The sequence below is a fragment of the Metopolophium dirhodum genome, chromosome 7 (assembly GCF_019925205.1).
Source record: "Metopolophium dirhodum isolate CAU chromosome 7, ASM1992520v1, whole genome shotgun sequence".
Taxonomy (NCBI): domain Eukaryota; kingdom Metazoa; phylum Arthropoda; class Insecta; order Hemiptera; family Aphididae; genus Metopolophium; species Metopolophium dirhodum.
The window spans coordinates 27,477,590-27,505,166 of NC_083566.1; the positions used below are offsets into that span (position 1 = coordinate 27,477,590).

At 27.1% G+C, this 27,577-nt stretch overlaps 1 protein-coding gene across 4 annotated transcripts; it reads right to left on the reverse strand.

The window, feature by feature from the left end:
- Nucleotides 1-124: 124 nt before the first annotated feature.
- On the reverse strand, nucleotides 125-26,030 carry LOC132948096 (unconventional myosin-Va). 4 transcript variants are annotated; one of them, XM_061018405.1, is made up of 34 exons: nucleotides 25,801-26,030; nucleotides 23,649-23,695; nucleotides 12,115-12,391; nucleotides 11,899-12,043; nucleotides 11,681-11,837; nucleotides 11,404-11,623; nucleotides 11,061-11,281; nucleotides 10,857-10,988; nucleotides 10,537-10,638; nucleotides 10,338-10,457; nucleotides 10,130-10,270; nucleotides 9,960-10,044; nucleotides 9,795-9,892; nucleotides 9,492-9,716; nucleotides 9,222-9,418; nucleotides 9,047-9,158; nucleotides 8,774-8,985; nucleotides 8,539-8,713; nucleotides 8,237-8,458; nucleotides 7,531-7,849; nucleotides 6,988-7,220; nucleotides 5,264-5,392; nucleotides 5,078-5,189; nucleotides 4,599-4,782; nucleotides 4,322-4,514; nucleotides 3,628-3,724; nucleotides 3,403-3,558; nucleotides 3,245-3,345; nucleotides 2,916-3,158; nucleotides 2,463-2,702; nucleotides 2,264-2,398; nucleotides 2,074-2,196; nucleotides 1,641-1,757; nucleotides 125-1,266 (listed from the first exon to the last, which is right to left on the reverse strand). In XM_061018405.1, exons 1-34 carry the CDS (start codon nucleotides 25,817-25,819, stop codon nucleotides 1,141-1,143), a joined length of 5,415 nt encoding a protein of 1,804 aa, XP_060874388.1. In that variant the 5' UTR covers nucleotides 25,820-26,030; the 3' UTR covers nucleotides 125-1,140. The 4 variants fall into 4 exon arrangements, with proteins under 4 accessions (XP_060874388.1, XP_060874389.1, XP_060874387.1 ...); XM_061018406.1 differs by lacking the exon at nucleotides 25,801-26,030 and adding an exon at nucleotides 24,092-24,242; XM_061018404.1 differs by lacking the exons at nucleotides 23,649-23,695; nucleotides 25,801-26,030 and adding an exon at nucleotides 18,188-19,238 and having other exon boundaries at nucleotides 3,403-3,552.
- Between the last annotated feature and the right edge of the window lie 1,547 nt (nucleotides 26,031-27,577).

A 27,577-nucleotide genomic window follows, 5' to 3' on the forward strand; every position in this document is an offset into this window, starting at 1 on the left:
ATTCATCATCAATAAAAATTAATTTAAAAAAATAATAATTACCATAACATGTGATTTATTATTAAAATAAAAAAACTTAGGTAATTATAGTTTGTTCAAGCGTAAAATATTTGACCCAAATAAGTGAATAACAGTAGAATTTTATTAAACTTAATTTAATAGGTAACAATTCAATACATTATTCATAATTTAACAATATTATTATTAATTATAAAAAGGCTATTGTAATTACACTAAGTACGTTTTTTTGACTATTACATTTCACTTAAGTAATAAATATAAATTAATTCATTAAAAAATATATGGCAATAAAGTTAACTTTAGAATTCTTTTTTATAATTAGATAATTTATGTATTTAATATGCAAATATTTTAAAATAAAAATATAAGTTGTAATTGTGTTATCAAAAGACAATAGCCGGTATTTATCACATATGCATCTTTTTATACATTTTTCCTCAACAATTTAAAACTTACAACCCATTTTTGACATTAATATGTCTTATGTATGGGGGTCAAAAAAACATGTTGTATAACGAAAAAATGCAATGTTTTTTGTTGCATTTTCCATGAGGTTAGAAACCCATAGCTTCCTTATAATGAATTCTTGTAAATTATGAATTTAGTAGTAGAAATAAGTATCATAAACCATATTAATGATCTTTCTGATCTCATTCTAAATGAGGAAAACTGTATAGAGAAATTCATTGTATAACATATACAAATACAAATTCAAAGTTATGTCATAGCATTATTAAAACACATTTTGTAAAAAAGCTGTAGTAATACCTAAACAGATTAAAATAAAACTATCTATAATTTTTAACAATTACATTTTCAACAAGTTAATAGAATTTTAAATAATAATAATTATTACAACATTATAATATTAATTTTTATATATAAAAGACATTAATTCTAGTTCTTTATGATTAGAGATACATTTTTTGTTCGAGTTAAAAAATTACAATAGATTATGATTAAGAAATATAATAAAATTGATTTTGATTTTTCACAGCCTTGTTTTTTAAAATCCAAAATAATAAGTATATTTATATAGTTAAATATTCTTATTTGATTGAATATTTAGAAATGTATGAAAAAATGAATATCTTCTTAAAGAGATAAATGCAAAATTAATTAAATCTTTTTTAACATAGTTAAATTAAGATTTTCTGGTAATTCTATATCTTCTAGTCTTATATTGGATGGATGAAATGGAAATGTGATTGGGTAAACATACTTAGTATCCATTAATAATTTTTCCTAAAACACAATAAAGGATTAATTTACATAAATTCATCAGATAGGGAGTTAACTATTTTTAAGACAACATGAATATTGGTTATTGGTTACTTTTTAATTATGTGAAGCTATTATAGATACGAGGCTATTAGACAATGCAGGTTAACTTAAAAATTGTTAGAGAAAGTATTTCTATTTACTTACCACCTAACCATAACTTATTCATTAACTAACACATTTTATATCGTTGTAAAATGTATATTAATTTATAAACCTATATATCTTGATTCTTGATAATTAACTTTAATATTTAGAACTACTAATATACTTATACTAACTTATATAGTGGACATATAATATGATGTTCTCTGTACATTAAATCAAGTATTAATTACCTTATCTTGGCATTCTGGCCGTTCTTCTAGCTTGTCCTTAACTTTCCTAATGAAATCCATAGATATACGTTCCTCACAATCATCAGTAGGCTTAAATGATGTCAGAAGTTTGATAATCTAAAAAATTAAAATTATTGATTTTTGTATTAATAATTTATCATAACTTTGCAGACTTATTTTGTAGATGTATAATATATATAAGTAGGAATATTTATGACTTAGTCAGAATTTCAGATATTTTTAATATTCATATTTATTTTTGTTGTTAGTCCTAATACATGTACAATATTCCCTATTTAATAATTTTACTTACAAAGTAAAATTACCAATATAAAATAGAAATTAAAGAAACATAATAATAATGAATATTATACTTTTAAATTATTCAACAGACAAGGATAAAGAAAATATTTTAAAGAAAATAAATACTTACTTGATTTGCATTCATTTTATCACACATTTCACATATACTGTTAACATCATCCTCAGTTTTCCTTGCTTGTAATAGTTGTGATGCTTGAATAATTGGCAATAATGTATTAACAATATCTTGTGGCTACATATATTAATAATACATATTATAATTTACAGCAAATAATTAATGAGAAAAATAAACAATTTACATAAAGTATTTTATCTCTTATCCATTGTTCAATATGTGATAAATTGAATCGAATTTGCATGCCTTTCGCCCAGTAACTCAAATCCTTACGTAATAATAGATTATTTAATGCAGTGGCGCACATGAAATAGTAAAGCTAAAATCACAGTTTATATATTATTATTAATTTTTATCCAAATATAAAAAAAAAAAAATGTTACTTGTTTGAATATTTGTACAATAACTTCTTGGTCAATCTCATGAACCAATAATTGACTGTACATAGTATTTAATTCATTTTCCAAAGTAATTGTGGTTGGACTAGAAAGTGATTGATTTGATTTTAATGAACCTAAACTACGTCTCATGTTTCTACCAATATCAATACCAAGCGAGTCATGCTCTAATAGAGCTGGAACTATTAATGTTCTTATCCTCTCTTGCATTTTCATCACTAAATCCTATAATAAAGTATTCAAAATATTGCTTAAGTATAAGAATTTAGTTGATAATAAATAAAAAAAAAAACGTAAATTACGTAATTTTATTTTTGGTATTTTTAATCAACGTCTGTTTATATTTTATTTAAAAATTGAATTTAAAGATATTTAATTACAAAAAAACTCTTTTTTTTTTTTTTTATTATTTGCTCATTTGACTATTATTTATATTACTTGGTAAAGTATCACAGCATGATCGCTAAATACTTGACGATAATCTGCTAAATCAAAATTTTGTAGTGCTTGAGAGTTTTGCTTAGATGTATTATCATTAGCAAAGGCTGGTTCTCCACTGTATTGTTTAAGAATATGCACTAGTCTCATTGTGTTTGAAAGCCATAAAATCATGGTGTCTTGATGTTGACGTTTTTTTACTTTTTGTAGGTTTTTTGCCACATTTGTTAAAAACAATCCAATCTAATAAGTAAACAATAGTAAAATGTTAATACTTCAGTAGTCTGTTAATCAGAAGAAAAAAGTACTTAACACATCAAAATACTTACTCTTTTTTCTTCTTTTGTAAAATCATAGTAACGTATACACATGAACAAAATATATGCTGGTAAACCTGGTAATAACTTCAATGCGGTTTCAGGTCTTAACTCTATAATAAATAAAATAATTTAAGATAATGCTATTATTTAAAATGTTCATAGATTACCAATAATTAAATTTCGGGCTACAACTGGATCATCGTCTATGGAGCATTCAAACATTCCCATAAATTCTGAACGATTTTTTTTTTTAGCTATAACTGTTCCATCATTGTTAGAAATAGTTGTGCTATTAGCAAAATTGTCATTGTCTAATACTACATCTTCGTACACAAAATATTAAACAAAATAAAATAAATAAGTTATTTAAAAATTTAATGATATAATTTTACCAAAATTAATAGTTGAATTTTCTTTTCCTTCCAACAACATATCGTTTCGCAACGCCACATACTTTCGCAGAAGTTCATCATATTTTTGTTGCAATTTCTAAATATATGAACGATTAAGGAATCATCAAAGAAGGTAAATTTAAAATGTTACAAACAGAAAAAAAGTTATTATTTTTCAGTTCTTAATTGAACATTAATATTTAATTAATAAACAGGTTAACAGGAAGGCCTGACAGATGATATAACTTTTGTTCTAATCAATATTTAATTATATATATATATAATTTATAGTCACGTTGCGTTACATGTATAATATAAAAAATATATTTATTTTTTAATACTGAAAAAAAAATTTCAAATTTGTTTGAAATAATTCAAAATAGCCAATTTGTAAATCTGATAATAAGAACAATTTTGATGGTATAAATATTTATCTAAGTCAAGTAGTTTATTTTACATAATTTTTTAAAGTATCAATATTTTTTGAGTAAATTAATTTAGAACAAAATAACTTTTTCAAAATATTATTTTTGGGAATTTTCCAATATGAGTATATTTCTTAAATTATTTATTAACCATCAAATCTTCACAATTTTTGTCATACGTTTAAGTAACATCATTTTTTTTCAGGTCTTCCTATTACACTGTATACTATTTATCTGGTATATTATTATAATATTATGATTGTCCTTACTAAATTATCATAATTGAGTTTATTCATATCTGATTGCAAAATAGCATCACATTGTGGATTCTTATCAAACTCAATAACTAAAAGTTCTTGTTGTTTTTCATTTTCATCTAGTAACTTAACAAGTTGACTGGACATATTTTCTTTTTCTTCTTTCCATTTTTCTTTCTCTGCTTGGAACTCTTCTAAAATATGTCTGTAATAATATAAACATTAAATAAAAATTTCTTTTAAATATATTGAGCTATATTTTGGCACAAAGAAAAAATAAAAAACTTACCGATTAATAGCTTTTTGAGCATCCATTGCTTGATTCAACTCTCTATCTTCAGTTAAGGATGAAGTTGTTGTTTCATAGTCAACAATCTTACGTAATGATTCAGCTGTATCATCAAGACGGTTTTGTAATCGAACACATTCTGATTTCTTTTTGAATAATTCATCTTGCAATGTTTCTAATTGTCCTAAATGTATAAAATATTTGTTTTTATAAGAATTCAATGTTAGTTATAAATCCTAAAATGAAGAATTGGTTACGAGAAAAGATACAAGTTCTTCGTTTATTGATTATGCATTTATTGACTTGAAATGTTTAAATTACAGGAACATCTAATTTGACTATGTAAACTAATAATAACAATAAAATAAAAAAAATAATAAACAAAAATTCATATACGAAGAAAAGCTTCGGCAGTCAAGGGAATAATAAGTAAAATTCGATTAAATTGAATATAAATTTGAAAATTTTACGATATTTACGAGTTAAATCATCAGCGACGATGAAATTATTGTTGTCTGATGATTCTGTTGCTTCACGGAGGGAATTTAAGTTTTGCCGCAGTAAGTTATTCTGTTCTTTTAATCGAGAAATCTAAAATTGTATAATTGTCTTCATAAAAACACATTTATTATGGTTTTTAAAAATACAGTCTTGCAAATACTTACATCATTATCACTAGAATGGTCTCGAATTAATTTATCATTTTCTATTTTTTTTAATAACATATCTTTTTCCATTTGAACAGTTTTTAAAGTTTTTTGAAGATTTATAAAATCACCACTTTCTAAATTATTCTGTAAAAGTATTTATTTTAATCATTATTGAATGAAAATAGTTATTCACCACTCTTTGCATTATATACAATTAAGTGAAGACATTTTATTAATGAGTATGTGCTAGGTGAAATTGTTTTCTAAAAACATGAAAAAGGTTTTAAAAAAAAACTCTTACACACAGCCTCATACAAGAATATTCTAAAGGAAATGGAAAAGATAAATACATTACTTAATATTCTTGTATTTTATCAGATTATCATTTGTGAAGTCTTATTAGAAAGATAGTGATATATTTATATTTTTTAATGTATAATATTATAAAAATATTTTATTAAAACACAATATCTACAATATTAAATTGTTGGAAGAAAAATTATACTGACAAAAAAAATCAATTATTACATTCATAAAAATGCACGTAGAATCAAATTTGATTTATGAGCTTATGAATTATATTTTAACTTGATGATATCCTATTTGATTTTAAGTGCTTATTATGAATGTGTTCTTTGATTTCTTTTTAGTATAAATGATAAGTTAAAGCCGTAGCTTGTAGTTTTCATTACTGTTGTTCCACACATTTTTGGTAAAAATTATTTTATATATTATATATTTGTATAATTGTTGTAAAAATAGTATATATTTAATGAAGGGGTAGCTAATATCAACCCATATCTCATTATTAATTACATAAAATACCGGTTTACTAGCCCAAATTTCTCACATTAAGGACGTTGGATGCGGCGATTTGCTGTCTTTGTCTAACACATGTGAAACATAGGAATAACGACCTAAGCGACTGATAAAAATTAAGGTACTTTTAGTAATTCAATTTAAACAATGAAAAGATGTTTGAATTGGTATACAAGTTTACTTTGCATCGGTCAAAGCATATTTTTAAAATTTTAATACAATTTATAAAAAAATGTATAAAAAATTTAAAATATTTATACTCACCAAAATATTGCTACAATTGAAAAAGTACTTCGACCGATGCAAAGTAAGCTTATATACCAATTCAAACATCTTTTCATTTTTTAAATTGAACAACTAGAAGTATCTTAATTTTTGTCAGGTGTTTAGGTCATTATTCCTATGTTCAACATGTGTTAGACAAAGACAGAAAATCACCGCATTCAACGCCCTTAAAATAATTTTAAAAAAAACCCAGGAAACTTGCTCCAAGTATCTATGTATGGTAAATTTTGGGTTTAAATCAATATAATGAATGAGACAAATTTGAAAAAATGATAAATTGAGTACAATGATCAAAATTGATATCGTCTAAAACTGGAGTTCCGTAAATATTTCAGTTTTACCACTGATTTTTGTGGTTTTTACTCATTATTAAGAAAAGTAATGAAAATTTCCTATTTTTGACTTTACTAATTACTCACCACTTGATTGAATTCGGTACCAGATACTCATTACCCTCAAAGTTTAAAATTGAAGCAAATTTTTCATTGTAAGACTAATAAATTACTCACTTTACTAGGGATAAAAATATATGTTGATTCTTTAGAAACAATCTAATATATCTCTTATATCAATTATAAATGATACTAATCTTATCTTCCATAACAAGTTTAATTAATTTTAAACTAATAACTTACACTTTTAACACCTTGAGTTGTGTACCCATTTTCTTGGTAAGATGGAAAACTTAAATCAAATTTATTTCTATGTAAGCCATCGCTACACATATTAATATCTTGTTGTTCAAACGTTTCTAACTTTTCTTCAACCGAACGTTTTTCTGATAATAATTTTTGATATTTACTCTTTTCTGCTTCAATTTCATGTTGAAATTTTAAAACTTCACTGTCAAATTTAGTGTTCCAACTCTCTGAAATAATATGTAACATGAACATTAAAAATTTCAGCTTACAAGTCAAGTCACGACTAGTGTATTGTGTAATGTTTAACTTTAATGTTTTTTGAGGTACATAAAAATTGCTGCTTACAATACTTTAAGTAGTAGGCAATTTTTCATTAGTATAGAAGTAGCTGACTGCTGTTCTTCAATATCCCTTTGCAAAATTTTAAAAATAATATATTCTTACAAACAAATGTTACTCTAGGAAACTGGTTACCTGTGCCTCCCTCCTCCTCACCACTCATTAAGGTATAGAACATACATAACATACATAACTTACCTTGAATTTCTATTAAATTGTTTTCATTTTCATGCTTTAAAAGTAGTATATTAGATTCTAATGCAGCAATAACTTTTTGTGCTTCCAAAAGGTTTTGTTCAGCGTTTTTACATTTTTCATTACAGGATTCAATCATGTTCTCAGTAATTTTTTTCTGTGATTCATAATCTATTTGTAAAGTATTAAACTTAGTTTGAATTTGCTGAGCATGTTTTTTAGCAATATTTAATTCTGAAGCAATTTGTTTTTGCTCTATTAATTTTTGCTTAGTTTCTAGTAGTTCAGTCTGTAATGACTTAGTTGAAGACAATTGGTTGTTCTAAAAAAAATGTATTTACATTATTGATTAAGTTATATATAAAAATAATAAAGTAAATATTAATTATTAGCACGTAAATTTAGATGCTGATTTAAATACCTTACATATTTAGTTTTTATAGGAAGGGAAGGGAGGTAATTTAAACAAAATTGTAATTAAATTTACCCACTTATAAAATATAAAAAATACAACATACAAGTTTTATTTTTCAATTCTTTAATGTATGAAACTATGTGCTTGGAAAGCAGTGTTTTAGGACACTTGGAAAAAAAATACAATTTTCTTTAAATTAGCCCTTTCCAATTAATTACTAATTAAAAATGTGTTTTTACATACTTCAATAATTTATAAAACTTGATAATATTATTATAAAATTAATTAACTTACTAATTCTGTGATTTTTTGTTGCATCATATAGATCTTGTTTTCTAAGCCTTTATTTAACTTGGTCACATGAGCTACTGATCGGGCTTCTTTCTTTAATGCTTTTAGGCATCTTCTTGCAAACCATCTCCTAATGCAACACTGGACTTTAATAATTTTATCTAATGTATCATGATATTGACGATAACATAACCACATTCGAACTATTGATTGAATACGCACAGCCTATAATCCAATATTTTGAAAGTATATATTGTAATTAGTAATACATTTTATAATATAACAATCCTAAAATAATTACTTACAGCATTGTTTCGCCGTAATTCTAAAGTAAATTTTCTAGCTTTGTAGCCACGATAATACCGTTGCAAAACAAGTAATGCTGCTTGTAACTGTAAATACTTTTTACGACATAACCACATTCGTACAACCTTTTGAATTTTAGTAGCAGCTTTGGTTCTTCGTAAATGTGTTGCTAACCTGTACAATTAAATTAAATAATAATAATTGTATCAAAATAATCCAAATAAACTATATTACCGTCTATCTAGGCAACCTCTTCCATATCGCTGAATTAATAATGCACTATTTCGAATTTGTAAGTATTTTTTTTGGCATATGTATTTTCGCCAAGTTTTTTGAATGAGTATGCTGCAATCTTTACGTCTATCAGCCCGTTTTCTTTCTAAGAATGCAACTTGACCAGCTCTGAAGAAAATTTTTGTATTACCATACTTATAGTTGTCTTCAGTCTGTAAAATGTTTAGTTTATTATACCGTTTGAGGAAATTTTAAGCAAATATACAGATATACTTTAATATGTTCTTCAACAATTCGTTGACAAGTTAATTTAGGATCATCTCTATTAATTTTCTTTGATTTCAATAATACGCGATATCTTAAGAAGAAATCTACATAGGTCCATCTAAAATATTTATTATTTAAAAATGAATTAAATAAGAAAAAGTATTCAAATTATATATTTTACCTAGAAGGAAAGCCAGCAGCACTAATACGTATTGTTTCTAACACACCACATGCTCGCAATTGATCAACAGCTCGTTGATGCTCAAACACAAATGGTAACTTGCTATCATTTGGTTTAACACACCTTATATAATGTGGGGTAGTATCATTAAGTGTTGTCATGAGGGCATTAAGTGAATCTCTAAACTGTGAACCAACCTTTTAAAAAAAATAACTATTTTAATTAAGTTTTTTTTTATCATGATTATAGATTAATATTATCATAACATACTGTTTTCTTATTTTGTTTAGAATGTGTAGGTGAACCTATGGTTGCACATATTGGTCTCATAGGAGTCAACATTCGAGATTTTGAAGTTGCTCCAATTGTGGCTGATTTTGGAGTTGTAAGAATATTGGCTTTACGATCTGGGACACTAAGCCTGCGATCAATTGAACTTTCTACCATAAATATTGTACGTAACATAGCATTTTTCCCATTTCTCAATACATTAACCTAAAATAAATAAATATTATAAAATGAAAAATGTGTGGATACAATATTAAATATAACTATTTGTTTGTAAATACACACTTGATCTTCAAAAACTGTGTCTTTATTTTTATCCAAAAATCCATCAGAATAATATTCAACATCACCAGCGAAATGTTTAATTGTGAAAGCGCTTCCAGCTTTTTTTAAAAATAATTTAATAATAAGTTTTAAAAAATAAACAAGTTTTATTGCATATTTACATACCAAATTTAGGTTTTGAAAACCTATCCCATTTAATACATTTGGTATATAGTTTTTGAGTCCAAGATGCGTCTGATCCTTGAGGCATCTAAAATATTCATATATATATATATAGTCAATATAATTTAATAATAATGTGTAATAAACTAATAAATAAATAATAAATAGCTTACTCGACATTCTTCATCAAGAAGATCAAGTATACCTAACTTAGATTCAATCAGATCAATGCAAGGTTGGTTATCATAAAAATCAATGAACTTCCATTCAATTCCTTCTTTTCCGTATTCTTCTTGTTCAAGTTTGAATACATGCTAATAAGACACATAGTTAATTTGTCAAAACAAACAAATATAAGATTATTATTCTGATAAAACTCACTAAATTAAATTGCTGTTGAAGTTTTTCATTGGCGTAATTGATACAAAATTGTTCAAAGCTGTTTAGTTCAAACATTTCAAAACCATATATGTCCAAGACACCAATTATTGGACAATTAGTCTAAAGTTCAAATTATATTAATAGGTATTAAATAATAATGATTGGCTATGGTAAAATTAGTTATTCTCATTAAACAAACCGATGGCGAAGTTTCACACATTGTTCTATTCATTATTGATATCAGCCATTGAAATAATGAAGCATAAATGTGTTTGGCTAAAGCATCACGGGCTCCACATGCCTGAAAACAAATTTTACAAAATGTAAATGGTGCGCTGATATCTTAGATGTTTAATTATTAAATTTAAGAATTAAAAAGTAAACCAAATGTTTGATGGATGATTTCTTTCCTCAAAAATACTTATGTATTTAAATAACAAGCTGTATCGCAAATATTTATTGTGCTTAAGGTATAGGTTGTTATTCTTCTTGAATAAAAAAAAAAATTGTTCTTCTCACCTCAACTGCAGTCATTGGTTTTTCATAAGTTTCTTTCATGCTGACAATTCTACGATAACATAGCCATTTTTGAAGTTCTCCTTTATTGATGTCTAGTAAAGTTGAAACTATTTCTAAACTAGGATCTTTCAACTAAATTAAGAAAGTTATCAATTGTATTATCAATACATCACCCAAATTTAAATGCAGCAAGTAAAAACTAACCGATATATAACACGAATCACTATCTCCAGGATTTTTTTGAGTTTTGTCAGCAATTTCAATATTACCAAGATGTAAAATACTTGCTAATACTTTCCACATAAGATCTTGGTCTTCCTGGGAAAATCCTAATGTATTAAGAGCATTGACTGTCTCAAAAAAACTTTGACGGTCATTATCACTACTTGGTTGGGAAGCCAAATAAATATATTCTTCCGAATCACCTAATAACCAAAATAAAATTAGTATTTATTTCATATATTTCATATAATCACATATATTATATATTATTTATGTTTTGTTTTTATTTAAAATATAATATATTAATATTGCACTTATCATTCACCTAGTTGTAAATGAGGGAATGTTTCACGAGAAGAGCATAATTGATAAAATATATGATAATTTCGTTCGTCAACGGCTTGGTGTACAACACGAGACTTTTCAAGTAGATATGTTCGCATACTGGCCCCTGTTATGTGATTCCGATCATTAAAATGAAGTTCAATATACTTTCCAAAACGAGATGAATTATCATTTCTAGTTGTTTTGGCATTTCCAATAGCCTAAAAGTGTATTGTTCATAAAAGGTCAAACTTTCAATATTATTTTTAAAAAATTACCTCCATTATGGGACTAGAGGCCAAAACTTTCTTCTCAACTTGAGTTTCAGTTTCAGATCCACTAATCGTAGCAAAATACCTCATTGCATACTTAGCAGAAACTGTTTTTCCTGCACCAGATTCACCAGAAACTATGATACTCTGATTATTGTTTTCTCTAAAAAAAAAGATTTATTAAAATATATTAGCACACCTAAATATTTTATTTACTGTCTTACATCTCCATTTTATTAAATGCTTGTTCTGCAACAGCAAATACATGGGGATCTAAACTGCCCATTGTTTGACCTCTGTATGCCATCATTGTATCAATGCCATAGATATCAAGATCTTTATAAGGGTTAATAGCAACTAAGACAATACCTAATCATACAAGAAAACCAATGCATTAGACAATAAAATGTGTAAATTGTTTTAAAGCAATTCATGTTTACCACAATAAGTGTAAATTGCATGACTTTGAACAAATCTACAATATAAATTGTACAGAATAGCTGGTTCATGTAGGTATGATAATGAAGTCAGATCATTTTCTCCGAGAAGTATATCAGGATTCTGAAGAGGTGGAAGTTCTTCATCTGAAGATATCTTAATGACTTGTTCATCTCTTGATTTAATTTTTCTTACTGTTAATTTATGTCCATCATATGCCTCTATTATCTCTGCTGTTTGCCATACTTCTGAATGGCAAGGGATCCAGATTTTTGTCCCCTAAAATAATGAATGTAATTTAAGACTTATATTGAGATTAAATTAATTAAGTTAAAATATATAAGATATGTAAATATTTTTATCCTATAAAAGGTATATTTTACAATATTATGTAATTTTAAATAAGATAATTTGCTTTACTACCAACCAACCATTATGATAATGTATGCCAATTTATTTCAATACCATAAATGTATATGACTAAATTAACAAGTACCTAACTTACCTGTGTCAAAATCTTAATTTCATAATAATGGTGGTAAATTGATACTGAGGAATACGATTTTAGATATGGACATATCACATATGGTGTATTAATAATTAATAATTATTATAAGCACGAAGATATAATTCTCAATATTTATTTAAAATCCATGTTCGTCAGCTTAATACAGCATAGGATCGTAAATAATTATGGCAGGCAAGGGGGGTTGGTTTGAGGATCGGCAAAAATAAAATATGATATAATACCAAAAAATCACCTCAAAATACGTATACAATTTTTTTAAACTATATTATTGATACTGTGATATCCCATGTCAACAAAGATTACTCTCACAATAACACATATAATATTGGTCCTAACAACGTATGTGACCCTCGGTGCACCCGTCTTCAATTATTATTGTTATTGACCGTCAAGGACGCGTCTTCTTTACATAATCGATTATTTTATATTATTATGTAATTGTACCTAATCTGTGAAGATAACCGAATGAACTACAAACAAATGATTAAAAAATTATTATATCGTTTAATTTTCGTCGAAATCCGACTTCAAACAATGAAATGTCACGTACATGCGTCTCGTACGTCAAATGTTCAAACTATAACTACCTATGTTTTGAACATGATGTGTGCACGTGTAACGGCGACGGAGTAAACAGGGAAGGGTGTTATAGGGGTGCCACTTATTTAATTTTAGCCCGATCACCTGATTAGTTCCGAAATGAAAAAAATTGGGCGGTGGTAAACTCTCCCGATTTTTAAAACTAGTAAACTCTCCCGGGTCAATATTATGTTTACCTAAAGGAAATGTATAAACTCTCCAGAGTTGTTTTAAATGTTATTGCTACACTGCAGAGATTGTGATTATCATTTTAAATTGTATATTATAAATACTCACAGCAACATTGATTTTTATTATTATTATTATTTTTATAAAATTGACTTTTTTTGTGAATCACCCTGTATAATACAATATTATTCATTAGTATTATTGTACATTGTATGTTTTCTTAATAAACAATGTATTTTATTTCATTATAACTATTATCATTATTACTATTATCAAGTTGTTTTGTCCTAATATTTAAGTCCCTAGGATCAATAAAATGTTACATAAATTTCCTAAAGAGTAAAGTATACATACGCATAGGCGTGCGCAGATTTTTGGTTCCGGGGGTGCACACTAAAAATTAGGGCCCACGATAATTTTGAAAACAATTATAGATACAGCCAAATGTTTTAAAGAAATCAAATGCACTAAAAATATTTATTTTATTATTCATTCTAATAAATATTACATAACAATATATAGATATATAATCTTATAATGATAAACGACGTTTAAAAGGAATAACATTTTTGAATTCGTCAATAATTTCATTAATTTAATTTACACTTAATTAATAATTAGGGCCCTTGTCATTTTTGGTGAAGGGTTCGGGGGTGCCCAGGCACCTCCTGTACGCACGCCTATGTATATACGAAGTGGATTTTAATCACAAAAACTGTAAGTTGAATCTGTATCAACTGTAAAAGAGGTGTTTTTCGCGTTTATTATAATAAAAATATGTGTATTTTGTTTATACTGTTACTTTTATTTTATATTATATAATATTCCCATTTGTTTAATTTCTGCAGCCACATATTTCTTACTTGCCACTACATTATGGGAAAAAATTGAAATTGTCAATGTGGAAGACGTTATTGGTTATACCGATGGGGGCCCCATGTTTCCCTAGCTTAGTAGTACTGAAATTGACCCGGGAGAGTTTACATGTTCCCGTCAGGTAGTATTGGACTAAACCCGGGAGAGTTTACATGTCATTAAAATTGAGAGAGTTTACAATCGCCCAAAAAATGAAGACTTTTTTATCAATTATCGTTACTGTTTTATGGTATACGATATTATAATCGTATAATTAAAATTGTATTTACTTGGTAGTGCTATGAAAATCTATAATATTAATTCTTATATAATAATATGTTAATTTTGTACGAGTCTATAGGTATTAAGTAAATACATCATATTACATATTATTACATTAAACAACGAAAGTTGTATTTTAAAAAGAAGAGATATTATGATGATTTCATAAGTTCTATTTTTTTATAACAAGTTTACAGACAATAGTACCGATACGGCGATACGCTGTTCGACTATTTTAGTATTGTTCAGTTGTTAAAACTTTTGGGAGTGTACCTAGGTAATTTCCAAATGTTAACAAAAGAGGAAGAAAATTATGATAAATTTGAATTTTGTAATTGTATGCTTTATAATAAATTTCTTAATATTCTATTTTATTTGTTGTATACAATATTGTATATCACCTTAAATATTTAAATTTAGAAACCGTTATTAGAAGTTGTACCATTCTTACTTACTGATTGTTTTTTAATCGAAACAATTTTTTTGTTAATATAAACCTATCAAATGTATATTTTCAAAACAATTTCATAATATTATAACTAATGTATGTAATAAAAACTATAAAAAAATCGTTGCAAATGTAAAAACTAGTAGACGTTAACGCCTACTCAATATCTCGTGCATTAATTAATAGAAATATAACTATTTATTAATTTTTTTTTTTTACATAAAATAATTTACATCATGATATACCAATAAATTGGGTTAACGACAAAACTTTTACTCATCTAAGTTAATATATTAAATGTAATAAATAATAATAAAAACGAACTACCTCTACTCAGAGTCTAAAAAACGACAGAAAAACGTATACCTACATATTGTTGATTAAGGTCACGGCGACCGGGAGATAATATTTTGCTTTTGACAATAAAGGGGGGTCACAATTATAACGTTATATTTTTTTATCAATGTTTATTCGGCGAAAAGCGTTATTAACAATAACATAATCTAAACACGAAAAAAGCCCCAAAGGCTAATAACGATTTATGATTATTCAAAAAATATAAACTATTAACAATTGATAAGAAAATATTACACAGTAACAAATAAGTGAACAAATACGTTAAAATCACTGCCTTATTTTTTTTTTTAGTTATAGTTTAGGTACATGGGTAATAATTAATATGTTATTATAATATTGTAAAACTATATTCCAAATAATAATATCTGCAGTGGAAGTGACCGTCATAATTCCCAAAGCGTCAAACCATTGCCGTCCGTAGATTTGATAATACAATATCAAAATATTACAGTACTTATCAAAAAATTATTCAATTGCATTAATTTATTTCAATTATTTTCGGCAACCATTAAAACTTTATTTCAAAGTAATAATTTCTTTTTTATTTCCACTTATTTTTTATTTTTGAATATTTGAATATTATGAAATGGTGTTTATAATAAGGAAAAATGTATTATATGTAGGTATAGTCAAAAGTCATATAACAACTTATGTAACATCTGACGTCTACCTTCATAGGTAGTTGAAGAGAAAATAACATTTGTTATATTATTTTATATACGTCTACGTATATAGAATAAGCCTTTGTATACCTAATGACTTATAAGTTATTCGATATTCCCAATATAAAAACAAATTATACAAAACAAACTTATAGTGCATACTTTATGATAAATTAATTGTAATATTAACCATAATACTACACGCAGGTAAGCAGGTTCTCTTGCATTCTTCAAGTCTTATATGCATCTAAAAACCAGTCATTTATAATCGCACGGACATAGTGACTTATTAATTATTATCATATATGTGTATATAGGTGAGGTTTAAAACTGATCAACAGATTAATGGAAAAATTTGCATTTTATATTGTATAAATTACCACAAGATCATATTATTTTGAGTTCAAGCCAAATATATGTATTACGTAGTATATATCAATAAATTTTAAAACATTAAAAAAAATCGACAGGTTTATTATAACTTATATCGAAAGTAAAACCTTTAACTAGTTCAAGTATCTACGTAATAAATATTACAGATATGTTTGTGGTAAAATCATCAAAATCTCGCTCTATGTGTTAGTGTTTATTAGATTATAATATTATTATTGTCTGTCTTAATACTTGGGCGACTAGACTAGGTGGAAAAAAAATTATAAAACCGTATTTTAAATTGTCATCACACATAATTATAATGTATATCACAAAAACCAAAAGTACAAACCATTTGACACATTGTGCTGGTAAATCAAAAACCTTTTTTAACGGTGTATAATAATATTGTACTTATTATATTTATTGTTTCGCAATACTAATATACTATACTTATTTACTGCAAGCATAATATTATAATAAGCAGCGCGACAATCGGTTCTTCTGTTTATTTAATTTACCAATTATATTATGTTTGACTTAGCACACTCATCACGTATTCACGAGTAGTTGTTTTGTAAGGCAAATGTTTCACGTTATACGCGAGCTTTATAATCGAAGGAAATACGTCGTCTGGTCGTTTTATATTTATATTGAACTCTGCTGACTGCAGTGTTCTTATAATAAGTGTAGAGAACAATATTTTAGACATGTCCTGTATCAATTAATATTGATTCGTATCGAACAACTTGCATACGATTATAGCAGGGAGAAGATTTACAGCACAGCTGGTATTTATATTATTAATCCAACAGAATGAAAGAAATATAAACTATAGTAATGTATGTTCTGCTTAGATCGTGTCACATGTGTGTGTGTGTGTTTAGATGTTACTTCGACGTAGGCACACGGCTAGCGAGGGGGTAGTCGTTAGAAAAATAATAGCGTGAGCATAAATTATATCTAGCAAACTATATACCTCCTCTGCAGTTATTGCAATAATTTATGCATTATTAGGTAACCATTTTGACCAGCGCGTGAATAACAGGTATATTTAGAATCGGTATAGGCATTATCATATACACTATATACAGGGTGTCCTAGAAAGTTCATACGCACTTTCAAACCTATACAGGAAAAATACGAATACTCAATAGTCAATGGAAATTATTTATAATAACAATTATATATATAATTTAATTTATACTGACGTATAGTTTAACTACGACTTTCAAGAGACGCTCGGCAATGATAATTTTAATATTGTTGGTCTGTTGCTCCCCTTTGATACAAAATCGACATTTAAAAAAAATTTGGATTTGAAAAATAAACACTGAAAATAGCAACAGTCCGAATAGGCGCGGTAGCTCATCGAGAAACCGTACAAATTACAAAATGCAAAACATAATGGGTTTCCGTAAATCGTGAAAATTAAAATAAAAAAAAACAAACAATAATAAGTAATAACACTTATACTTGATATGTAAAACCTGCGACCGGACTTCGATTCCACCGGCCTTGGCCCGTCCGATGCGCTTAACATAATATCGTATTTAAAACACATTATAAAACATACTCGTCTACATAATATGTTATATCGCCTATATTGTGACGATGATGATATACCCTATACGGGAATGTCGTTTTAAACATTGCGTAACGAGACTTTATACAATAAAATAATACAAAAAAATCCCATCTTGGCACGGGCATGTGTGCTATTGCCAAGGTAATACGCTCAATTTCACAGAAGTAACATATAAAATATAATAATATATGTATCGTATTGTTTGCAGACTTACAGTAGTGTAGCAAGCCTTGTATTCCGGTGCGGACTTCCAATATTGAAAACGGCGGACGAGTTCATCGTTCAGTGGCTTCGACGATGCGTATTTTCTCGGAGCCATCATTACGAAATAGATGGCGAGGGTAGGGAGGGCAGGGCACGCACGACACGCGGTAAGGAAGTTTTTTACTATCAGATCAATATAATATATATATTTATTGCGCAGACTGAGAAGATTTGATACTTACTCAATTTTTAATTTAGGAAAATATAAAGAAATTATTTTCATTTAATTTTTGATAGACAGGTACATAATTATGAATGTAATCTACGCGAACGAAATTATTTATTTCGACGAAACAATTCTTCACAACGTATACGAACACAAACCGCGTGACGATGGACTTGCACAGCTTGAATATCTCTGATGTTTTCCCATAAAAATAAAACTTAACGATTGTGTTACCGAAACTTGCACGTATCGAGTTTAATTTACAATAAAATAATAAACAACAATAAAATACATAGGTATTGTAATTAAAATATTATATGTACGAAAAAATATCGAACTAGGACCAACAACAAACGCACGCTATTTTCGTAATAACTGTTCGACGATACTAGATTATAGTTAGAAAATTCAATATGCATCGGGTTAACCGTGTCTAACCGACATGCAAAACACGAGTGCACTTATTCGGATTCCGTGTTTACATAATGCTATTTTACAGTTTTTGTTTAACTGCAAATATATCCTCCAGGAATAAATGCTGGAAGACTATTTTATAATACCGTAGTAGTCGTTGATTTTATTATTTTGTTATTATTTTATTATTTAATTTATTATAATATGTTAGGTAATCAATCGTTGCGCATTGTTGCGTACAGGAAATCGAGAATTTTCATAGAACGTAGAATGTTCGATCGCGTAAAATATTCATTTAATAATTTATAGGTACACGTTAATTACAACGAATTGTCTTCAAATGTATAGTTTTTAAAAATTAATATTGTCAGTGGCAATTCATTAATTAAAAAAAATTATAAATAAATTACAATTTACTGCAAACACTGAACTACGGAACCAACTAAATTATTATTATTTACAATTTTGAATAGAGAAATAACATAACTATATTAAATACTTAAAATAGATAAAATAAATAAAAATTTATAAAAAATGTAAATCACGTATTTTACGATTTTTTTTGCCATTAAAAAGTTACTACATTCATCTTACGAAAAAAAATGGTGTGCAAAATAAAAATAATAAGTAAATATAAAAATGAATACTGTTTAAATTCAAAAACACGGTATATGAATAAAATTTATTTTCCATCTAGGTGTTCACTAATATATTTTTAAAACAAATTTCTATTTCATATTGACGAACATAGTACAACTGAAAAGAACACGCTCACCGATAACTTGCCGTTTACATTAGGAAAAATATTAGTTTAGGTGTGCGTAGATCTCTGTGGCAGGGGAAGTAGGTACAACCAAATTTATACCCCCTCCATCCCACACACATACGCATAAAATGTAGTACCTACATAATAGTTTTTTATGATCATAAATATTATAATTTTTTCAACGGTAAAACATAACATAAATTACTATTAGCAATATGCATAATTATTAATTGCATTAAAGATTTAGATTGGTCGTTATATCTATTATTATATATAATATCAAATGCATTCACTAAATATACAGTGGCTGTATTCTATTTATATCAACTTAAAAAATAAAAAAAGGTGGGTAAGTGGATGTCGCTCTGCTGTACAGTAGGTTACAAGTGGGTCACTGTAATGGATGGTATTAAATTTGAATTCAATGATATAATATCATTGTATAAGAAAAACGATTCTGAGCGAAAACGGTCAGTCAGCCTATGATATTATCTAGTATATTTGATGATATTATTGTGAATAAAGTAATTTATATATAACCTATTTACGTGGAGCCTTGTTTTCAATTTTCAATACTTAGCCATAAAAGTTAAACATTTTATACATTTTTAACTACAAAATAATTAATAAATTATCAATTTGATAAATGTTTTTAAAATTTGAACTATAAATGCTTATTAAAAAAAATTGTGCCTATGTGTTTTTAATATTTTTCAACTGCTATTAGAACGATATATCAGGAGCCTTATATTACATTTTCACGCTTTTTACCCAACAAAAAAATTTTAATTGATATGTATAGAAAAAAAAAACTAAAAAAATTGAAAACTGACAATGTCCGTAAACCACTCAAAAAGAGTCAAAATATTTTCAAAATTTTATGGTGTATAGAAAATGCTAATATGAACATTCAGTGAAATTTTCAAGTATCTACAATCATTCGTTTTTCGATTACAATAAAATAAGAAAATTGTTACATGAGAAATCGAGTGAATATCAAATGTTGTAAAAATATAAATTTCAGACGCTCATAAAAATTTAATTTAAGTTTCTTGTAGACATTTTTTTTTTTTGATAAAGGTAGACAAACTTATGAGTAATCTTATATTATATTTTAAAAATCTTAGATTTAAAAAGAAAAATTTTTATGAATTCTCAACTCAAAATAATTTGCTAATTTTCGTGATTTTTCCGTATTTTGTCCAAATTTGAACTTTAAATGCTTATAAATAAAAACTGTGGCTAAGGATTTTTAATTTTTTTCATCTGCCTTTGAAACAATAACCTAGGAGCCTTCTATTAAATTTTCAAGCTTTTTTACTCGACAGAAATAATTTTTATGATATTTATAGAAAAAAAAACTAAAAAAAAATGGAAATTGACAATATCCGTAAACAGCTCAAAATAAGTCAAAATATTTGGAAAATGTTATGGTGTATAGGAATTGCAATTATAAACATTCAATCAAAATTTCATGTCCCTACGGTAATTTGTTTTAGAGTTACACCAAAAACCAAAATCGATTTTCTCGAAAACTGATTTTGCGTAAAAATTCCCGTTTTCCTTAATTTTTCTTTTGTTTGTCACGTCGTTTTTGAAAACTACTGGGAAATTTTTACTTTTAACCCCCCCTAAAGTACCAACTAGATTCACTTTCCTATCAGAAAAGTTACTGTTGAAGAAAATCCAAGCACTTTTACTGTCCTAAAAGGTGATGACAAACACAAAAATAAAAATTAAAATAAAAAAATCGCTTTGCTCAGAATCTAAAATATGTTAAATATATGATTTAGTAATCAGGTAGCAATTAAAAATATCTATCCTTTACTCATTTAAGTTATAAACTATAATCAATTACAACAAAAATAATTAATTTTAATTTTAATTTCTCAAAGTTATATGATATCAATTGAGTGCTAAGTTTACAATAAGTCATAAAGTTCATACTTAATACAATAAATTCTCTTGAATGTACTCAATACTTTAGTTAGTTTAGCAATTCACCTCCCCCCTCACCTTTTAATTTACCTATAGCCGTTTTATATGCAAGATTCAGGAACCATATTTTATATCTTTAAATTGGGGTAAAAAAATTTTTTATCACTGTATTTATTATACATGGTTTAAATAAAACTATTAGCAAGATATTCATTATCAAGGTAGACACTAATTTATGACGAAATTAAGAATCCACATACTCTTGTTTCATTTGTGCAAACTATCTATGATGTCAACCAGAATGACAACTGTCAAGTCAGTTAGTAATTTAGTATAACAATACAGTAAAACTCATTTACACATCATATTATTATAGTAATCATCAGAACTAACACATTAAGTAATTAGTAGGTCAGTTTAAAGTTTTAAAATATATAATTTTAAATTGATTGTGTGCATATTAAATATATACAGGAAATGTTAAAAATCAAAGATCAGTAAATTCATACATTTCATAATTTGAAATAATGAGGTCTTAACATATTTTTAAAAATTATAAAACTTATGTTAGACTGATAATATTTAATAATTCAGGAGAACTATCTAAGACTTATATTTAAGAGTATAATTTACAAACTTAACTGACTATTAAAAAAAGTAATAATGGGTAAAAATTAAAAATTAAATGTCTAATTAAAACACTGCACCTAAATAGATAACATTTTAAAAAGGTTTTCAAGAAATTATAAAAAAAATCAGTGATATCGCTGATAGTCAGAGAAATTGTATTTATTTAAATGATCATCAATATTAAAGTTTTTGTTAAAATGAATGCTAAGCACTTATTTTATCATTTAATAATCTAAATTGATAAAATTGATCAATTAACTTTATTTTTATCTTTTAAAATTACTTTACTAGGGGCTAAAAATAAATAAATTGCTTGTATTAAGTTTGTAGTTTTAACCATAAGAACATACTTTGAATTCAAACAATTTATTTTAGTTTTATAACAACAAATTACTAAGAAATAATAACCAATAGGTGAAGGTTAATAAAGTAAATTATAGTACCTTTTGCCACTTTATTACCTAATGAATTTTTGTTAGATAGCATACTGTACATACCACATACTCAAAGTTGAAACCATGACCAAAATCAAATAAAATAATCGAAATTAAAACTCAACAAAATAATCAACTTAAAACTAACCACTAAATCATAATTTTGGGTACCTACATACATTAATTTCAAAACTAATGAAAACATTTTTGATTCAACACCAAGCGTGTACATCAATATTTTGATTATTTCAAATAAATTGTTTCAGCACTATAATACCTATTCAACCATTTTTTTTTATATTATTATTAAAATATCATAAAAGCTATAATGGGAAGCCATTTTCATTTTATTTCTTATTACAGTGTCAACAATATTCATTAAATCATATATAATATTCTTCGTTAAATACAGTAATAACTTACCATAAGTTATAGATCGTAAATACTCTGACAAGTGAATAAGTGATATCCAAATATTGTTACAAACAGATATAAATCATTATTCTTTACACTCAGATCCACTCTATCAAAATCATATACAGGCATGTTTTATTTATTTATTACAAAACCGGCATTATTAAATAAATATTAGAAGAACCGTAATTTTCCCCTGGACCATTTTACTATTCTGCTTTTATAAAACTAGTTAAATATCATACATTTCAACATATTTTACTAGGTTAGTATAATACTATAATAATTAATATGATGGGTACACAAATTAAGTTATATTTTTGTTACTTAGCAGTATAATATGAGGAAGTAATTATTTTTTTAATGTTCAATATTCACTCACTGATAGGTAATATTAAAAAATGCATGAACATAATTAGTGAAATTTTCTCCTTTTTTATTATACAACTCAAACCAATGCACATGCAGTCAAAACAATTAATTGGATACCTATTTAAAAGTGTGGTTTTGACATATTGTTTTGGAGGAACTCTCAAGGTCTTTTACAAAATATATTTGTTTAATTAAACAGATCATAAATTCTCTATACAAGTAATAGAAAAGTGTATTAACACTTATTTAAACATAACTACATAAAATATTAACTTACCAAGGCATAAAGATTTCTATGATTTTGAATATCCATGTTTGTTTTTTCTAGAACACACAATTAATACATCTAATTAATTATTAACATAAAATATTACAAATGTTATTTAAAATAAAAACACGATACAACAAATGTTTGTGATTGAAACTCTTTTTCATTGTATGTGTTATACTATGCAATAACAATTGTCAATTGGTAGGTAATCTATATACTAATGTCATTCTAGTATTCTACAGATAGAAATATTAACACAAATTAATATATTCTTTCAATCATATACCGAGACAGCAGAATTGAACCAATCATCCATCCCATAATAATAAATCAGACTAGTTATAAACGCTTTTTAATTAGACATGCACATATATATAAATAATTGATATAAAACATATTATGGGTGATAGTGAAATAATATGTTTATAACAATTCAGTTTAATTAGTACCTATATTCTGTTCAGTGAGAGAACACGCTATTGCCTGACGTTTCTTCAGTACATCCCCACACGACACCCCGTCGTCTCTTGTTGGATCCAGACTCAATGGCAGGGTGTCACGTGGGGATCCACATATTAAAATGTTTTCTCGCTGGGCAAAGTATAACTATACCTGCATAATATAAAGTCATAAAGGACATTTAATGCACAAATAGGTACTTGTACCTACAATATTTCAATATACATAAAACAATAATTTTAATATCCAAGATTTACAATATTTTTAAACCACACTACAAAGGCACAATGCCTAACTGTACCTACATAATATTATGTTTATAAATTATAATAATATTATTTTTATAAAAACATAACATAATAATTTACATAGGTAGTAGGTACTTAATGATTTATAAAATATATTCTACATCATTTTAATAGATTTGTAAATATTGTAAAAATATTGTATATTTTTCATAAAAATTAGGTCTGTATTAAAAGTTCAGTAATGATATAAGTTTTTACTAGGTATGTAGATACATAGATAATGAAAATATACACATTATGCATATTATTAATAAATTCAGTTTAAATATGTTTAGAATTCCAATTTCCAACAATAGATTGGTTAATATATACTAACTAATGTGTATATTTTCATTATCTATGTATCTACATAGATAATAAAAACTTATATCATTATTGAACTTTTAATACAGACCTAATTTTTATTAAATCTTATTTTAAAATGGGAGTAAGTACAAATATAAACAATGACACAATTGATAATTCCTGACCTTATACTTTTTACTATTTTAGTGTTCAATGTACATGAACTGTGATAGTAAAAAATATATGTTTAATTGTTGATAAGTACCTACATTATCTAAAAACATAGTAAATTCAAGTTATTTAAAAATTTGGCATTAAGCCAATTTAATTATGATAAAAACAGGTACCTGTGTAATATCGGTATAATAACAATCGGGATAATAATTGAACCTTAAAAATTCTTACACTTCAATCTCAAATTTAAATTATTTATTAATTAAACTATTAAAAACTAACCAACCTCAGTTATTTGTCATGTTAACAAGATTTTAAAACTTATTCATTATGTATTTAAAAATAATAACAAGGCATATTTATCATTCAAATTGCACACATTTTAAGGCTTGTCAATTTAATAATGTAATAGGTAAATCAACTGAAGTCTGAAATAGAGATAAAGGGAATGCAATAATCCAATACAATATTTTAATTGGTACTTAAGTACATTGTTGATGTCTAAGTACTTAAACTTATTACATTATTGTAAAACTTATTTACCACGTACCTATTTATAGAGAAAAACTCGTTTCCAGATCATTTGAGAAGCAAATATTATTGAAATATTGATATCGACCGAGTAAAAACCGAACATTAAAACGTTTTAAAAATAAACGAGATAATAAATTATTATTTTAATTATTGGAGGTTTTAGAACATTTATCAGTATTTCACGAACACTGTAATATAAGATCTGGACAATAAATAAAAAAAACAATATGAAAATATTCTCGACTTTCGTTTTGGACAAGACGTCGTCCACGCGGAAGCCAACCACCGTTGATGAGAGGGGGCGGGGGGAGAGAGAAAACAAAACGACATGAAAAAAATTAAGCCCATCTGATCAACAATTATTTTAGTACAATCTTAACGGATTAAAGCAGACTTACCTTGATTGCGAGTTGTCATCGGTTTGAATAATTACGTAGTCTATAGAAATTGGAAAACAACTAATAATCGTGCCATCGAATGACAGACACGAGTCGAAAATTTCGCAACGAGTTTTACGAGCGGATACAGCTTTCGACGCACGAACTCGAACGATCAAAACTATATTATCAGAACGCGTTTGACGTCTCGCTAACGAACCATCATCAACACAGTCGGCGCGCAAATGAAAATATAAATAATATTATATAAAAAAAAACCTTATCACGGTCGCCGTACGGTTGGATGTTGTGTGCACCGAGCGACCGATCGATTAACAAACGGTTGGAAGTTAGCTACGATTTAAGGAAACGGAACTTGTTGAACACGTTTTGAACCGGTCGCGGCACTCGGCACGACGACGACGGCGCTCGGCAGTCTGCAGTAAGCCATACGTGATCCGTGCAATTACGCTAATGCGCTATACCAGCAGTTCCCAAACTATGCACCACGGTACCCCAAGGGCACCACGAACACTTACCATGGGCTCGTAATAATTTAATTGAAAATATTTTTGATATTTTGTTAATTTCAATGAATCTTATAAAAATGCGAGTCACGATTTTCGGCTTACACCACAACTTTAAATACAGCGACCGTATATCTATACGCAGAACCAGTGGTGTATTTGAGAGGGCAGTGGGGGAGAATGTCCCACTCATGACTTGAAGAATAATTGGTTTTTATATAGTTCAATAGTTGTAATATGTAGATACTAATATACACTATGATGTTAAGGGAAAACGAATTTGTTTTTTATATTCTACGTCATGGTTTCATATTAAATATGAAAAATGAAAACATCTATGTTCTAGCTGAGTAGCTGACTGGAGTTTCTAATAAATTTGTGCGTCCTGGGGATGGGCGTTTACTTCGTAGTAGTCAGAGCACTAATATTATCACATAAACAGTCGCTTAACACAACGATTTACATTATCACCAAGCCCGGATAAGGGGGGCAGGAGGGGGCACATCCCCGGGGGCCTACGTATGTAAAGAGCCCATAGTCTTCTCGGATTAAAATTACATTGAGTAGTAACTTGTACTTTTTATAGTGCCTACAAGAATATTTTTTTAATTGTTTGATCTAACAGGCGTTGTGGCTCGTCACCCACTTGCTATGTTCACCACCACGGGCATGGTAAAGCTAGGTTTACACGAGACATAAAACACGAGTGAATCACGAGAGTAATCCACGCTTTCGGCCCCACGACCCAAACGTGCAGATAGAATCAAACAATGTTTGATTTTCAGTCGTGAGATACGAACGAAGGTGGCGTGGCGTGGTTCACTCTCAAATTCACGCACCATGTAAACGCAGCTTAAGTGGGAGCATACCAAAATGTATTGGCTCCTGAGCCCCTGAAGGTCTTAATTGGACTTGAATGTATCACCAAATTAAAGAAATTATCTTATGTATTAAAATCCCATATCACAATGTTTGTCCGGGATAAACTCCGAAACTGCTGCAGAACCGATCTTGATGAAATTTTTTACACTGTGTGTAATTTGGTCCAACTTAAAATATAGGATAGTTTTTATCTCGATTAAGGCCCTCAATATTAATGTTTTATTTCTTATCCGGCACTTTTGGAGTTAGAAGTTCGCGTTTTTGGCTAATACGCGGGCAACGCCGTATAGGGACGGCTAGTATACTATATAAATATTATTTTAATTTATAGTAAGTTGTTTAACCAAAAATCCCCTTTGAAATTTAATATTTAGCATTATTTCTTCTAA